The sequence below is a fragment of the Solea senegalensis genome, linkage group LG3 (assembly GCF_019176455.1).
Source record: "Solea senegalensis isolate Sse05_10M linkage group LG3, IFAPA_SoseM_1, whole genome shotgun sequence".
Classification (NCBI taxonomy): Eukaryota; Metazoa; Chordata; class Actinopteri; order Pleuronectiformes; family Soleidae; genus Solea; species Solea senegalensis.
This window is the reverse complement of record NC_058023.1, coordinates 19,329,449-19,341,809: the sequence shown is the minus strand read 5'-3', so window position 1 is coordinate 19,341,809 and position 12,361 is coordinate 19,329,449. Positions and strand designations below refer to the sequence as shown.

At 40.4% G+C, this 12,361-nt stretch overlaps 1 protein-coding gene across 5 annotated transcripts in view; it reads left to right on the top strand.

The window, feature by feature from the left end:
• The window catches only part of sbf1 (SET binding factor 1), a 65,843-nt gene that overhangs the window by 35,059 nt on the left and 18,423 nt on the right, over window positions 1-12,361 (top strand). For all 5 annotated transcript variants that reach the window (XM_044020577.1, XM_044020576.1, XM_044020574.1 and 2 more), the window contains 12 exons: window positions 2,289-2,394; window positions 2,859-2,991; window positions 3,099-3,207; window positions 4,278-4,391; window positions 6,815-6,892; window positions 7,784-7,897; window positions 8,007-8,135; window positions 8,271-8,369; window positions 9,298-9,505; window positions 11,293-11,405; window positions 11,718-11,867; window positions 12,288-12,356. In XM_044020577.1, coding sequence (XP_043876512.1) covers window positions 2,289-2,394; window positions 2,859-2,991; window positions 3,099-3,207; window positions 4,278-4,391; window positions 6,815-6,892; window positions 7,784-7,897; window positions 8,007-8,135; window positions 8,271-8,369; window positions 9,298-9,505; window positions 11,293-11,405; window positions 11,718-11,867; window positions 12,288-12,356 — 1,422 coding nt within the window. The remainder of the gene's footprint in view (window positions 1-2,288; window positions 2,395-2,858; window positions 2,992-3,098; window positions 3,208-4,277; window positions 4,392-6,814; window positions 6,893-7,783; window positions 7,898-8,006; window positions 8,136-8,270; window positions 8,370-9,297; window positions 9,506-11,292; window positions 11,406-11,717; window positions 11,868-12,287; window positions 12,357-12,361) is intronic.

Below are 12,361 nucleotides of genomic sequence, written 5' to 3'. Positions count from 1 at the left end.
TAAAACCTTCTCTCCCATCACAGAAACTTTCACACATGTCTGAAGCCAATCAGTGAACACAGCAAATGATCAGGTGTTGGGTCACAGTATTGAAATGCTAACAGCTGGTTTATGTTTGCAGATGCTATCGCTGCTGTACTGAGCATGAGCTAATACTGCACTTAGCCCTCCTACCCTGCCCACACAGCCTTACAGGCTGGGTAACTGTGAACCACTTCCACATTAACACCTTTATTCCTTAAATTAATTGCTTGTCCAATCAAATGGAATTCATACATTAACATCACAGCAGTGCTTTTGCTTAAAGTTGTCATTCTGCTTTTCCTAAGCACTGGGACATAGAATGTAGGACCTGGAGTGTTAAATGAAAATGGTTCAGAAGTACTTCCTCCTTGTCTGATAGTCTTGTTGTCTTGTGTTGCAGAGCTTAGTGGTGTTGATGAATTGTAATTGTACTGTTTTAACCACAAACAAATCAATCAGCTCTTCTCTGGTTCACAGTGATCAGACACAGTGTCTTAGTCTGAGATGTTACTACACCACCCTTTTACATATTACACAGCAGCTGAGTTAATTTTCCAGTATGCAATACTTCAGCGCCATTGGTCGTCGTAGTTGAGCACAAATATGACATTTTCATTGTCAGTTTTCATCATAAAAGTAAAGATGGTGGATAGCTATTGTACCTTGGGATGCCAAAACAGTCAGACACTGGCTAACGAGAGAACAATTTATCAGATCCATTGAGACGGTGGAGGTGAATCACTGTTATGAAACGTGCTCACAGTGAGCTATAGACATTGGAGCAATGGGAGCAATGAGTGATAAACTTTCAGTAAATAATGGACTCAGTCTAACGGACATAGAAGTCTGTACAGCAACGTTAACAGAGCAACTATTAACATTACACTACCCGTTGCTAATGCTAATGTTAATGTTATGCTGACACGATTCTTACCTGTCCAGTGACAACAATCCTATTTTTAGCCGGTAGCCTCCATTGTTGTTTGTTGCAAAGCCAGATATCGTCCATTAGTTTCACTCCAGGCTCTTAAAAACTTTCAGTGACTCTGTGGAGTAAGAAGGGACGTAATCAGGAAGTTGAAGATGTCAGGATACTGCAGGTCTGCAATAATGTCCTCTCTTGCTGTTTCTAAACTCGTAGTTAGCTCACTGGGGGCAGCATAAGGATCCGATATATTCACTGATCTAAAGTGCACAGTGAACTCTGACAGGTTAAATCCAGCACCTGTCCTGTGTATTGTGCCTCATCTGAGGCTGCCAACATGGGGGCTCATAGAAACCTAGTCACTTGGTGTCTTGAGCGCTATACTGGCTGGTCACCAATGAAACCAGACATGGTACATAATGCATCAAGTTATTTCAGGGAACATCCAGGAAGTTCAGCGAAAGAAGGGCTTCCTTCCAGTGACTTTGGAGCCTTTTTGCACCTCATCTAGGTCTTCATTATGGAAATGCAAGACCAATATTAAGTCTGGTCTGTGTGGAGGGTGCTTCTGATGGATGCTTTGACCTACTTTCTGCCATTAGCGACATTAGCCACATAGCGAGTGTCCAATTACTCTGTTGCTGCTTTCCAGCAGAATTCATGAGCTTAAAATCAAGACGTTCGTATTATGTACAGGACAGGTCATTAATACTTAACAACACCATATAAATGTAGCATATTTACGTACACAATTCCTCAAATGCACCCCTCTGGACCAGCTACCAAAGGCTCAGAGCCTCAATAGCAAAACACTATGCAAGCTATTAGTACTCATGCAGTGTATATTTACGTAATTAGTACTTTCCTGATCTCTTTTGAAGGAGAACGTTGCTTATTGTACCTTTTAATGCTAAGAGTACACATGTTTTATCATCCTAACAGAATCATATACATTGTGGGCTAAGGTAAAATCACCAGTGCATGACACCTGCCGTGTCACTGGGATGTCAGTGTCCCATTAAGGCTCATTGTTGTGGTGATGTTAGTGCAGTAAAGGTTGTTGGCATCGACTTCTGCACAGCTCCATTCACACCCTGATCAGCTGGAATGGCTTTTGTCTTATTTGTCACGTACCTGCTAAGCTTCTGGGATTCTCCATCTCTCTCTGTTGCTGACTCATGCTGATTTCACGCACCACTGTGATTAAACCGAGCTGTCAAACCCTGGTTTTCTGAGAAAAGCAGTTTGTTCCATGATTTACTCACCCCCTCCCTTCTCTTTACCCCCGTCCCTTCTCCTGTTGATATTTATATTCTCTCCTTGTCTCTCTAATCTGTAGAGGACTATAACATTAGGTGCTGGCGACCGGCAAGTCATCCAGACTCCCATCAGTGACTCACTTCCTATCAGCGGGAGTACTGTGGCCCAGCTCTTCAGACAGCTTGGTATGAACACTACAATATGATTCTTGCCACACGAAATTCCATTTAGGACGTTAGCGATGCCCCCATCAGTTCAAATGTGTTATTTGGTGTTGTAAATCCTTGGTTTGATATTATCTTAGTGACAAAAACGAGCGGCAGTAGACCTGCAAATCCATTGTCCCCTCAAACTAAAATTGCAAATTTTCTCTGTAATCTTTCAGTTAAACTTGTTTTCACTGTGGGTGAACATCTGCATCTCATTTGCAGCATGCATGTGTCATAGAAAACAACAAACATTGTTTACAATTGTCTTTTACAGTGTAGTAATGAAGGAAAACTGAACAAGTTAGTATAGTAAGTCTAGATGATAAATGACAAACAAGGCATGTTATTAAATTAAAGTTACAGCCCTACACACTGTGTAGAACTCTCTTCTTCCTCCTGAGCTGTTAGTGATGTTCTGTATGTGCTCTCTTCTTCCTCAGGTATAGTCAATGTATTGTATCTGTTCTGTGCCGCCCTGACGGAACACAAGATCCTCTTCCTGTCCAGCAGTTATCAGAGACTAACGGATGCCTGCCGTGGACTTCTGGCCATCATGTTCCCCCTCAAATACAGGTGTGTTTCCACCTGTGCTCTGTCAGTACTGTGTTCTCTCATTTTGTCAGTTAAACTGACAACGAAAAGCTGATGTGAAAAATCTCTTCTGTTCATTTTTCTTTCAGCTTCACCTACATTCCCATCCTACCAGGAAAACTACTAGAGGTGCTGAGCACTCCCACTCCCTTCATCATCGGTGTCAATTCATTCTTCCGCTCCGAAACACAAGAACTGGTAGGTTCTCATCTCAATGCTCAAGGAGCATAATGCCTCATTTCTACAGTTTGGTTCCACCCCCCAGTATTCAACACACACTGATGCTGCTGTAGCATGGTTGCATACACATTACAGCCAATGGAGATTTTTGTTTTTGTCTCAGTTTGTTTAACTGGTGGTTAAAGCCAATTGTGAAACACTACCAGAATTATAGAGCCGTGTTGTGGGCTGTTTTTCTTCTTCTCAATGGGAGAATTATGTCTTTGAAATGGCTAGTACAAATATATTCTTAACAGCTTAATACTTCAAGGTGCAAAACAGGGGTGTCCAAACCTTTTCTAAAGAGGGCCAGATTTGATAATGTGACGATTCCCCTGGAGTCAGATAACATAATAACATAATAAGAGGTGAATGCATGTATCTGTCATGGTGTGGTTGCGAAATCTGGACTCTGGTTCCAAAGTGCAACGCCATACTAGCTGAGCTAATGGGGACAGAACTCTGTCCCTGGCCATAAATAATAGAATATAATTAATTATAAAACCAAAGCTGCAGGTTGCAGTTTTGATGTTTTACTACAAAACAGGACATTATTATAATGTAAAGGCTCAGTCTTGCCCAAAAACTTCATGTTTGATTCTGCTCCTAGTCTGAATACAAATTCATAGCATTTTTCACCTTCTATTGGCAACAGAAAATTACCTGTTTTTTGTTTTGGAAGTTGCTTTAATTTACATTGTTCGATTGACTTCAGAATTGACATGTTTGATAAGTAATCTTCAAAAGTTTTTTTCCTCCACAACCATGTGGTGAACCTCAGCAATGATGTGAGGACTCTCCAGGCTGAGAACTACTCGCCTTTATGTAATGACAATAAAGAAATGTCTGACCTTACCTTGTGTGTGCGCTGTGAAATCAGTTCTCATACAAATGACATGCTGTCTTTTGTACAGTAGCCATACTCCCATTATCAGTGTATGTGTGAGTCATCAGTGGTCAAGAGTTGGAGGTTGTCATCTGGGCTTTTAATAGCTTCATAATGCAATGAGCAACGGTTGACAGGGTCGACTTTTCTGTTTTGTGCTCAGTTGGACGTGATCATCGCCGACCTGGATGGTGGTACGGTGACCACCCCAGAGTGTGTCAACATCTCCCTGCTGCCTGAACCACTCCTTCAGCAGACCCAGACTGCGCTGTCCATGGTAAGAGCTGAACACACAAATCATCATAAGTTCACCCTGTCTGGAGATTGATTGTTTTTGTGTGAATGGGAGGATCCTTTCCAAGGTGTCTTTATGTCATGTTTTATTGCTACACATGTGTGTAAATTGTGATGATTGATGACGTGGTAAAAGGTCAACAAGGTTGGAACAGAGCAGAGGATATTTTCCTGATGCTGGTAACACATAGTCGGATTGTTGTGATGGCGCCCACTTCTCTGTCTCAGCACTGTACTGATTTTATGAGATGCAGCCAAGTTCACAGACAGGATAGTGTCATTGTTTGTTTTTACAGTGTAGTATATTTACTCAGCAGAATAAACTCTCTTGTCCTTTAAACTATTATAGCTGTTTGACAAGATGACTCAGCAAAAGCATATAGACCATACTTTTCTATGTCTTATGCACTATGGACATTACACAATGTCCATAGTGTCAGTCGGGCTCTTCGTTCCAGCAGCCTTATTGACTTACTCATCCACAAAGACCGCACTACTTTTGGTCCTTACGGCTGCATGATAAATCGTTAAAAAATCGCAATCTCGATTTACAACTACACGTGATCTCATTTCTAAATGATAACGATTCGTCTGCATTTTATTTCATGAGCTGCATCGCAAATAAACAATCCTATTTTCCTCTGGGAGTTTCTCACCTCAAACATGGCCTTATCGCTGCCATCTCTCTCTCGACCAGAGCTTGCACTAAAAAAAGGTTTGCATTCGAAATAAACAAAATAAATAACAAGTGATTAGACTGAAACATCTAATTAAATTTACACAATATCATAACTAAATTAAAGCATTCCTTATATTGCAGCTCACCTCCAACTGAGCAGATGAGGTTATGATGAATTACCCCCAGTGGAGATTAAATACATTAACAGACTCTGCAGTATCAGTCAGGCTGATCTGACACAGGAGCAGAGAAGTGCAGGCCTGGAAATCTGATCAGCTGCGTGAAGGTTGCAAATAATCATGATGGTGGTGTTTGTTGGACAATAACCATGAGCCAGGGCTTAGCTGCTCAGCTCTTCTTACAGTTAGCTCTGATGTCCATGTAATAGCCCTGTAACCAAAGGCTGTTTCCAGGAGATAGGCTTTGCTCAGGTTTGTTATACTGTGCAGTGACAATAAATTATTTGTCTGTCTTAAAAGTATAAAGTATGTTTACATGGCATTAGAATAAATTTAATTATTGTGTTGTTCTGACTTAAGCTGGACTTTATATATACATTTAAACATGTTAATGGAAATTGAAGTCGGATTAACACACCTTGATAATGCAGCTTGGATTCAAATGATAATTACATGTTTATGTTCTGGACCCAAATTGGCCTTGCACTGTTGCTTTTGGACTGATTAGGAGACTGAATTTATCCTCCATCAGCTCAAAGAATTTAATATTTTGAACTTAATTAAAGACTCAGAAAGGAAAAATATACTGACAACTACCTGCTAGCCAAAGTTATTTTGGTCTGTCTGTGACACATTACATTACATGTCATTTAGCAGACACTTTTATCCAAAGCGACTTACAATAAGTGCATTTTAACATTTGGGTACAAACAAGAGCTAGAAGTATGTAAGTCCTTCAAGTAAGCCAAACTATAAAGTGCTAGTCATAAGTGTGATGTATAAGTAAGTGCTTTTTTTTCTTCTTGTCATCATCGTCGTAGTCGAGGTAGAGTCGAAAGAAATGTGTCTTAGTCGACGGCGGAAGATGTGGAGGCTTTCTGCTGTCCGGATGTTGATCGGGAGCTTGTTTCACCATTTGGGAGCTAGGACAGTGAATAGTCTTGAGTTCGGCGAATGATTCTGCGATTCTGCCCCCTCTCAGTGAGGGGGCAGCAAGCCGGTGTGGAGTCGGAGTGGGCGCGCTGGGGTGTAGGTTTTGATCATGTCCTGGATGTAGGCTGGACCGGAACCGTTGTAGCATGGAACGCAAGCACTAGAGTCTTGAAGCGGAAACACAATCGGTCACAATATGTCAGCTGCAAAATGCCTAATATTATCAAAGTGTGCTCTGCGATGAAAAACATTCTCAATAGGTTAATTGGGGTGGATTTCCATTATTGGGATAACAGTAAATGTGGAAAATAGCTATTATTACTATTATTATTATATTTTGAATTTGGTCTGAATGATCATGACATGGAATTTTCATATTGTCCCTTTCCTAAACTCAATTCCTCAAGAATCAGCTTTTAAAATGTTTTCTCATCGAAATGTAGACATGTGGAAAAAGTGAAAGTTTCTTTAACATTTTATAGGATTGTGTAATTGTGTTCACCTGAGGGGTATTCATATTTCATGTTAAAAATATTACAATTATCTGTATTCACTGAACTAAATGTTGATTAGATGTCTTCTTTCGTGACTGATGGTGGTTTCATGTTGTTGTAGATTTTGGATCCAGAGCTGGAAATTGCTGATCATGCCTTCCCACCACTATCCACACAACCTTCTGCACTTAAAATACAGGTGAGGAAAAAAGTAAAAAACAGAGAAAAGAACTGTCTAAAATATATATATTTATACACTTTTAAGTGTTTTGAAATATTTCGTCTTCTGTATCTTTGCGATATTCCTGGTTTGGAGGTGTCCAGCACTATCTTCAAAGTTGGCCAGTACAGTCAACAGAGTAGCATAATATTAAAAATAAAAATCTACACCTGCTTAAGTCTGCGAATCTTAAGAATGTTTGCCACTTTATCTCACTGTTAATTATCTTTGTCCAACTGCAAACTGAAGTTTGTAAACCATCCACTCTTGTGGTGTCATTGGAGCTGTTGGTTTACTACTACCTCATTTGAAAAGGTAGTGTTGCATGGGGCACATTCAAGATAAGGATGTTATACCCAGAAGTCACAAAATAACACATGTGAAATAAAAAAAAAAAGCTTCTGTGTGCCGTGATGTAAAAAAAAATTGCTGATTTTCTCTGTGGAATTTGGTACAGCAAGTAAAGTGTTTACAAAGCAACACAAACGTTAGTTTCCAGTCGAAAAAAGCTGCCTAAGCATGAGGAAAAAGTGGTTCTCAGACTGGTTCCATGTGCTATCAGCACTGTTTGTGTTAATAGTTAAACTTGTAATAAGCTATTGTATCAGTCAGATTATTGGGTACTCTTACTACTCTGCAGGAAAAAAGTTCCTGCATTTTTTTCTGGATACATAAGAAAAGTGTTTTACAAAATTAAGAATAAATGTGTTGACCTGCCAGCACTAATATTTGTCCAAGTGGAGGAATAAAAAAATCTTATTTTTGCTTTTCTACACAAATATGACATGCAGAATTCAGAGCCTTTATTCTGAAAAATGTCCATGTGAGTGTGTTGGTTTTTTACTTGGTTTTTACTTATGTATGTTTCAGGATAAGGAGATCCGAGCAGTTTTCCTGTGGCTGTTCGCCAGGCTCTTCCAGGGATATCGGTGGTGTCTGCACATCATCCGTATTCACCCAGAACCAGTGATCCGCTTCCACAAGGTGCTGGGAGATAACACAGCATAATATCCACTAAGAACTGGTCACATGTTGTAAGAGAATTTCCAGATCAGCATTCGCACATGGTGCTAATGTGTGCTAATTTCCACAGGCTGCCTTCCTGGGCCAGAGGGCGCTGACAGAAGATGACTTCCTCATGAAGGTGTTAGACGGCATGGCGTTTGCAGGTTTTGTGTCGGAGAGGGGGCCACCATACAGAGCCACAGACCTATTTGATGATGTGAGTCTATCTGCCTGATGTCATTTCTAAAAGATCTAGAAATTGTTCCCTCGATACACACAGTATAGAAAAATATTGTAGCCCAAGAGATTAAAAGAAAGTTAAGATAAATGACCTCTGTTCTGTTCTCTGCAGCTGGTAGCCAATCAGGTGGAGCGGATACGACATGAGGAGGCGTGTCCACACAAAGTCATGAACCACATCAAGGAGCTGGCTGAGCAGCTCTTCAAAAACGTACGCTCACACAAACCTCAACACTTTGGCCGTGCCTCTGTTTCAACCCCTCTGTCTTCCTGTTGAATGATTGTTTGTTTTCTCCTCCATTTTAACAATCTAATGAGAAATCCCTCTCTGTCATAGTTCTGTCCAGCTTCTTCCATTTCTTTCTTTGTGGCTCTTCTCCTCTGTTCCTTTAACAGTAGCTGGTTTTTAATCAGCCTGGTTTATGTGCAGTTTCAAATTATGCTTGAAAAACCTGAAGGGAAACACATAAAATTGAAAAAAGTCGTAAAAAGTATCACATTTAAGTATCAAGTTTATGCACTTGATGGAGGAGGAAAAGAAAGACCTATCGATAAAAGGTAAATAAGTGCAACAGAAACAGAAATCATGTGACTGAAACCTCCCTCCAGCTTCTGCATTTCACTGAACTGGAGAATTATTAGAAATGGTGGACAAGAGTAGGAATATGAGAACTGATCAATATACAACTTCCGCTTAATGGCAGAAGCAAATATTACTACAATAATAGATGGAAGCAGCAATGAAATATGACCATGTATTATTTGAATCGCTAGTTTCACACATAGAAACAAACCTTTTTTTTCTTCGTTTATGGGCCCTGACGGTGTCTGGGCCCCCATCCCATGAAGCTGCACCGGTTGTGCCATGGATACTTAGGCCACTGATCAGGATGCACTCTCACACTGTTCACACCGAATGAGATTGAGATTACTCGCAAAATAAATGCCGTAGAAAAGGCAAAAGATCGCGTTGAACGCAAACATTCTTCTGTGGCGACTTATCTCATAGGTGTCGCTTGACAACAGTGGATGGAAACCCAAAAATGTGCTGGATTTTTCTAAATATGGTCAAACTTGGCAAAACATTCTAATGTTTAAAACCTAGCTAAGATTCTTTATGTCTCTCCCCTTTCCTGCAGGAGAATCCTTACCCTGCTGTGGCGATGCACAAAGTCCAGCGGCCATCAGAAAACAGGCAGAACACTGCACTGGTTCAGACTCTCTTCCCTGTGCTGGACGAGGTTGCGGTGCAGCTCTTCATCGACCATGCTGCCGCCAAGCTCAAGACCGCACCTCCCGTGGTCAAGGTGGAGCAGAAAGGCATGGTGCCATCCGGGCCTGCACTGGGTGAGCTGAGGAGGAGACCTGTGCCTGTGTTGCTGTGTGAAAAAGCATTTAGCCATTAATACTGTTCTTAGCATGTGGAATAATTTAGTTTCTACTATGACACCAAGTGGAAAGACCTTTTTTAAGTAAATAGGTTTCACAAAGAGACTGATTGAGTTTACCGATTTAAGTAAGAAAGGATATTTAAAAACAGACACTGGTGCAAAATCAATTAAGATCCAAGTCACATTTTTAAAAAACGAAAAGGCTGCAATTTATTTATTGCATTTTGTCTGGATTTCTGTTCTATGTAAATACATAATCTTTAAGTAGTCACCCTTGCATTCAAATATCAAGCGCTTTGCTTAATATTTTGAAGGTGTCGCGTGATTGAATCATTAACTGAAAAATGTCACACTTCAAATCTCTAATCGCAATTACATATTTTCCCCATATTGTTCAGACCTTGACTGTTCTACATGTGCTGCTGTCAATGCTTTTAAAAAGTGTGGAGACAGAGCAGTCTCTGCTGGAGAGACTGTATGATGACACAAATTTACATTTGGCCCACAACAGACAGTCTACATATATGAAATGGTAGATACCCATATATCTGCTGTGTATATCTATATATCAAGCCCATGTATTGACTAGACTCTACAAAGAGATATTGTAGCATTTTTAAAATGGGAATTCCTGGGGCCGATGTTTATAAATGTGGGTGTCTATGTGAATAGTGCTTCCAAAAAATTTAATAATTGGTCCTGTAGATTGCCTTGGGCAGCAGCTGCACACGTACACATTGCCCTGTCTTGGTAGGGACAATCTGGCTTTCTCCAAATGTTGGTGGACCGTCCATACACAAACCTACACCCGTGTGTGTGTGTGTGCGAATGCTGTGAGAGGAGAGCGAGAGTGAAAGTGAGTGGATTTTTTGAGCATGAGTGAACACATCACAGCCGAGCAGAAACATAAGCTGCGAGTCACAGAGGAGAAGAGAGAGAGAGCAGGTGATGTGCTGTTCTGACAACACAACGATCCGGTGTCCCCACCAGTCCTGTAACCAAACCTATGCCCTTGCTTACAATAACAATCCAAGCTGTTATTATTGGCGACAATGAGCACTTTTTATGGAGATAACTCAGAATGTTCAATTAAGCACTGTAATTTTGCCACTAACATGTTGCCATCGCCGTGAACAGAATATGCACGTTTTAGCCATTTAACAAAAGGCTCAGACTCTATCAAATGTAGATTATATTAGGTGAGCCTTTTCTTAAGTAGCTAAAATCTTATTTTCCTTGTTGCCTGCTGGAAGATGGGTTCTCAGTGAGAGCAAGGCTCTGCGTCATGTAGTGCTGCAATAATTCATCAGTTAATCATCAACTATTTTCATAATCGAAAATTTTGTGGACCAAACTATTAATCGATTATGAAAATAATTGTCAGTTGCAGCCCTATTGTTAATGCTGGCTACTGGCACAGTGTCTCTACCTTATACAACCACACTTCAACAAACCTAAGCTGTCCCTTTTAAGTGCTGAAAGGTGTGGGAACAGACTATAGTCCATACAAACATGAAGACCATAAGACAATAGTGTTGACAAGGCAAAACTGTTTCCTTTTTAAAGTTCAAGATCATTTTCTTTGATACAACTTAAAAACACCAAGTTGATCCTCTGTCCTTCTGCCTCAGACTTCCCGTGTGAACTTTTCACTTGGACAATGAGTCTCTCACAGTGTGTGTTTAATGGTTTGAGTTCACAACAGCAGTGATGAATGAGTGTCCATTAAACGCCTCTCTGCAGGAGACGTAGTGGACAGAAACAGTAACGTGATGGCTAACAGCGCTCGCAGGCTGGAGGTGGTCAGGAACTGCATCACATACATCTTTGAGAACAAGATGCTGGAGGCAAAGAAGGTGAGAGTGATGCATCTCTGCATAACATAACTACACAATACTACAGTACACTGCACTGTATAATAAAAGGTTCGAGTTAACCCAACTTTTTAATGCAGGGCCCAAAGATATTTGTTCTGTTCTCTACAGATCAGAGCTTCTGTAGTTTTTGTCACTGCGGCTTTGTAGAGTCTTTATTTTTTTTAATAGTGATGTAAAACTGAGAATCTTCTCTCTTGCTTATTTTCTCTCTGGTTTTATTTGTTGTTTTTTGAGCGGCCTGTTGTTTATGATTCAAATATTGTGTGGCTTTTTGTCTCTCCCTGTGTTCAGCTCATGCCAGCTGTTCTGCGGGCATTAAAGGGTCGAGCAGCCCGGGTTTGTTTGACCCAGGAGCTCAATCAGCATGTCCTACAGAACCGAGCTGTGCTGGACGACCAGCAGTTTGACTACATCGTCCGCATGATGAACTGCACCTTACAGGTGAGCCTAGAAAACACTGGAGCAACAGCACAAGACACAATGTTAGAGACCTCTTTATATTGTTGGGAAAAGTAAAATAATATTTTACTTTTATATATATATTATATAATATTTATATTTTTATAGAATTATTTTGTCTTTAGTTTCTACCAAAGGAAAATAATTTCACCTAAATGTTACACACTGTAACCTCAAACTGACAACACTCTCAAATGTCTTATGTTCATAAACCAAACGTTTTCCGTTTGTTGTGATAGTGGAGCAAATAACCTAGCTGAAAGCACTGATTTTGATTTAATTTTATTAAATAAAAACACTGAAACTGATTAATCGCTTATCAAAATAGTTGTCAATTAACTTGGTTATCATTAGAAGTGTCTCTGATCTTGTGTGACGTGCTGCTCATCTGTCTTTTGGTAGGACTGTTCACATATGGATGAACACGGCATTGCAGCCGCCCTGCTTCCATTGGTCACAGCTTTCTGCAGAGTAAG